The 4809-nt window shown below is 32.4% G+C and overlaps 1 protein-coding gene across 1 annotated transcript; it reads right to left on the bottom strand.

Annotated features, from left to right (window-relative positions):
• Positions 1-3513: 3513 nt before the first annotated feature.
• Positions 3514-4351, bottom strand: LOC133802197 (uncharacterized). Its single transcript, XM_062240474.1, has 3 exons — positions 4195-4351; positions 4018-4116; positions 3514-3870 (listed from the first exon to the last, which is right to left on the bottom strand). The coding sequence occupies exons 1-3, from the start codon at positions 4321-4323 to the stop codon at positions 3523-3525; spliced, it is 576 nt and encodes a 191-aa protein (XP_062096458.1). The 5' UTR covers positions 4324-4351; the 3' UTR covers positions 3514-3522.
• Positions 4352-4809: the final 458 nt, after the last annotated feature.

Below are 4809 nucleotides of genomic sequence, written 5' to 3'. Positions count from 1 at the left end.
TTTTAAGACTTACGTTGCGAGTCTTAAAATATCCGCGGGTCCTAAAAACTATGGGTGTCCTAAGAGTTTGAATTTTTTTTAACAAACACCGTTGCGAGTCCTAAAAACTATGTGTCCTAAAAATTAGAATTTTAAAAAATCACAAATTCCCTCCAATCCCTCAAATCACTCAATATTATAAAAAAAAACACAAAAATAACTCAAATCTCTCTCTCTCTCCTCGGTTCTCTCTCTCTCTCCCAAAGCTCCCTCTCTCAAATCACTCAAAAAATCTTTGTCCTATTTAAAACACTTGCTTATTAATTATGTCTTTCATGGAATTATGCAATAAGCTCTAAATTTTTGTCTCATCTTTTTTACTGCTTCAATTGATTCTCATACAACTTCAAATCCTAAGTATCGTCTTTCACCAACTTAGTCCCAATGAAATGCTGATTGAATGGATAATTTATTTACAAAAATTCATATCCACATATTTAAACGCATGTGGGAAATGCTATTTCATTGCATTTATACCACAAGTTGGCTAACACTCATGTGGTAGCTGGTATATCAAAACCAATAATTAATATATATTGTTTGCTTTTGATTTTGTTTGTACAGCGAATAAAAATCGTATGTCCCATTAATATTTCCTTCAATTGTCACATCACATCAATTTTGTTTGTATGCTTGATAAATACTATAATTTAAAAAAAAATATTAGGCATATTAAAGATTTCAAAATAATGCTACTTTTTGGCATTTTACCTAAAATACTTTTACCATTTCCTCCTCATTTTTCACTTTTTACTTCTCATTTCTCTCTTCTCTCTTCTCTTTTCTCTCTTCCCTCTCTCTGTCTCTTATTTTACTCTCTCTTACATCACAGCACCACCAACACCATCACCACACTAAATATTGTATTTCGAACAAATCTGGCATGATTTTTAAGTTTTTTTTTGGATTATTTGGATAAATTCTTCGTAGTATTCATTGACGATATCTTGGTGTACTCAAAGGATAAAGTCGAGCATGAGAAACATTTAAGGTTGATCTTGCTGCGACTAAAGGAGCATCAACTTTACGCCAAGTTCAAGAAATACGAATTTTGGCTTTCACAAGTAGCATTTCTCGGCCACATAGTATCCAAGGAGGGGATTACGGTAGACTCATCTAAGGTAGAGGCCGTAAAGGATTGGCCAAGACCAAAGAACACATCCGAAGTAAGGAGCTTTCTGGGATTAGCAGGTTATTATAGGAGGTTCGTAGAGGGATTTTCTAAGATAGCCACTCCACTCACCAACCTAACCCGGAAACAACAAAGATTCAACTGGAATGATAGATGTGAAGAAAGCTTCCAGTTGCTTAAAATACTTCTTTACTCAGAAGGAGCTCAACATGAGGCAGCACAGGTGGTTATAGATAGTGAAGGATTACGAATGCGAAATCTTATACCACCCGGGAAAGGAAAACGTAGTTGCCGATGCGCTAAGTAGGAAGAGTTATGGAAGTTTAGCAGCACTAGCCGGAATGGGAAGCCGCTACAGCAGGAGCTGATTAGAGCCAGAATAGAAATAGTTGTCGGTAAGCTGGCTAATTTGTCTATCCAGTCAAATCTGCTAGAAGATATCTGGATTGGGCAAGGGCATGACGGCACACTAGTGGCACATATGGATGCAGTCAAAGAAGGCAAGGCCACATATTTCTCAATATCAAGTCAAGTATTATTAAGATATAAGGAACGGGTATGTGTGCCAGATAATCAAGGGATTAAGATGATGATTTTAGACGAAGCGCACAATACACCATACTTAGTTCACCAAGGGTCGACCAAGATGACTCACGACCTTAAAGTGTTATATTGGTGGCTAGGATGAAGAAAGATATAGCGGAGTATGTGTCTAAATGCTTGGTATGCCAGCAAGTGAAAGCAAAACATCAGTGGCCTGCAGGCTTATTGTACCGCTTAGTATTCCAGAATTGAAATGGGATGACATATCCATGGATTTCGTGACGGGTTTGCCACGAACAAGTAAGCATCATGATTCAGCTTGGATAGTAATAGATAGATTCACTACAAGAAAAAATTCTTTTAATAACACCAAAAATGTGTTATCAAAACATACCATAACACTTTTTGATGTGTTAAGACCGACTATGTTATTGTAGGTCAGGGTACTTTACATAACACTTTATCATTGTTATACAGATGTGTTATTATACTGTCAACAATAACACACTTTCTGGGTTATTTTAATAAATAGATAAGTGTTTAATTGTATTATTTATAGTCGATTATATAACACATTTCAATACTTATAAATTTGTGTTATACTACTCTTTAGTATAACACATTTTTTGTGTTATATTACACTTTAGTATAACACATTTTTTGTGTTATATAATGAAGTTTGCATAACAAAATTCTTTACATAAAAAGTGTTATTGTAATAGATATTATAACACATTTTTTGTATTATTTTAATATTTAGATAAATTTAAATTCTCATTATATATTCATTTATATAACACTAATTTATTCTATTATATTTTAATTTTTTTATATAATTAAAATTAACTTTCTAATATATACTAGCATCATCAAATGAACTTGATTTTCAAATAACAAAAAGTAAAAACATTCAACATTGTATTAACAATCCACAAATTAGTTTAAACCATTCAACACTGTCATCAACAACAAAATGTTCTTTAAGTATTCAAGTAGTCTTAAATATTCAACATATTGAAAAGTTACTACTTTCAGCACAATATTCTACAGCTGCCCAACACAAAGCCTTCAAAATTAAGTATCCTTTTCTCCTCCAATTGATGGAGAAAGAGACATTTTTCTCCTGTAATAGCAGATAAAAGGTAAGGTATATGCTTAAAAAAAATTATATAATATGAATCAAATAATAAAACTGTATACAATATAAGACCTAAGCAAGCAATACCAGGTGAACATACTTCAAAATTCAAAATACTGCTATCACACAGTGAATAGATACATATTACAGTAAACAAACATAACATTTTCAGGTTAAAGGGGACTCAATTTCACCCTAAAGACATCTCTGGTTCAGGTGCTTAATTACTTAGACATCATGTTAAAAGTTTGGGAAATTTGAGTTACAAAAGCATTTAGAATGATACTATTATTTCTAGGGTAGATCCATCGAATCTCATATCTCATTTAAAGGAGAGGTGTAATAGAATATGGAGCTCAAACAGGTACTAAACTCTAGACCTTAAGTTATTTGGGCACTAACAAATAATTACAAAACAGTGATACATATTCGCAGTCAATTACGCTGATATAGTACAGTGTAGTGTTTACAAACGTACAGAAATTACTGTAGAATCCTCAACCCAATGTAAAGAAATAAAGAAACTTACACACATTATCTGGCCAAGTTCCTTCAGATAGGGATGATAAAAGGCGAATAAGTTCCACAGTCCTCAAAGAAGACACCGAATAGGACCATCAACAAAAATTTCTCCGTCCCAAAACTGACTCCAAAGTGATTCCTGAAAAATTTAAAGCAATAAATCCAATAAAAAAACTACAAAGGAAAAGAAAAATGTCAACTTTAAGAGAACCACCAATGAAAAATCAACCAAATAATCAATAAATGACCCTGAAAGACAATCATTATGCAGCCAAACCTCTCCCAAATAAACTTTGCAAAGAATATCCAATATCAAATTAAGGGTACTGTCTTCTAGCTGCAACATAGACAAAATAGAAAATATTAATATAAATAAAATAAACAACTTGAGGTCATTCAAGATACTTAATCTAATTACTTGAATATTGATCTCATAAGATGCAATAAATGCAGAAATAAAAGTTCTCAATACACTTCGATAACCAGCAACAGGACCCTAAGGAAACAAACAAATTGAAAAAAGATCACGGACTTGAAACTAATATTAAACTAATAAAATGAGGGAAAAAAAAGAATTCGCATATTAGGTAACTAACATAGTTCAACTATTACATAGGAACCTAGATAAACTAAAATAACTTACATCTGACTCATTTAATAAGTCACTCTCGAGGATCTCATGAAAAAATCTCAAAGATGCAGCTTCAAAAGCTTGACGAACATAGCTAATATGATCAATCTCCTGCATATGCAACGTTAATTAAATACTGTAACAGTATAGTGCATGGGAGAAAAGAAAAAGCCAAACTGAAATGCATACCATTAGAACATTGTTTTCTTCTTTTCCTGGAAGTGATGAAATGAGACAAAGAAACACTGCCCATGTTAGAATTAATGGGTCTGCTTCCTTAGTTTCAAAAGCATTAAAACTTGACACTATTGCATCCATCTCTTGGACATCAATTAAGGAAAAATGAGAAGAAACCTTCCTGAAGAATAGTGTAAGTGTTTTACAATAACAAAAGGCAAGGTAAAAAGAATAGTGCAAGTGTTTTACAATAATAAGAAAAACAAGAAGAATTAGACTGACCGTTTTGTTACATAGAGGATGTTATTGAAAGTGATTGAACCCTTTAATAACCTGCCAAGAACACCAACAAAACGAACTAGAAAAAAGAACAAACACAAACAAGAAATAATGCCAGAAACAGAAACAAATCACAAACTTTAATGAATGATAGAAACAGTAGTCAAAAGAACACCATAATATACTGTTGGATTAGCTTATACATGATCTTTATTTATTTTTATGTATATCTAATATTAAACAAATTAATACGAGATAGCCTAAAACATGTTTCTAAAATTGAATTCAAAGAGAAACAAAGAATAGAATACTTACAGTATACGCAACGGAATTAAAGAGTCCTTCCTT

This window comes from Humulus lupulus, chromosome 9 (assembly GCF_963169125.1).
Source record: "Humulus lupulus chromosome 9, drHumLupu1.1, whole genome shotgun sequence".
NCBI lineage: Eukaryota > Viridiplantae > Streptophyta > Magnoliopsida > Rosales > Cannabaceae > Humulus > Humulus lupulus.
This window is presented reverse-complemented; position numbering and strand designations above follow the sequence as displayed.

What these genes read in the sequence shown, in the direction of transcription:
- LOC133802197 (XM_062240474.1), bottom strand. Translation starts at nt 4,323, where the DNA reads ATGGATGCAATAGTGTCAAGTTTTAATGCTTTTGAAACTAAGGAAGCA. An exon ending in AAGAAAACAATGTTCTAATG is followed by an intron (nt 4,117 to 4,194) that starts GTATGCATTTCA and finishes TTGCATATGCAG; the next exon opens with GAGATTGATCATATTAGCTA. An exon ending in ACTTATTAAATGAGTCAGAT is followed by an intron (nt 3,871 to 4,017) that starts GTAAGTTATTTT and finishes TTGTTTCCTTAG; the next exon opens with GGTCCTGTTGCTGGTTATCG.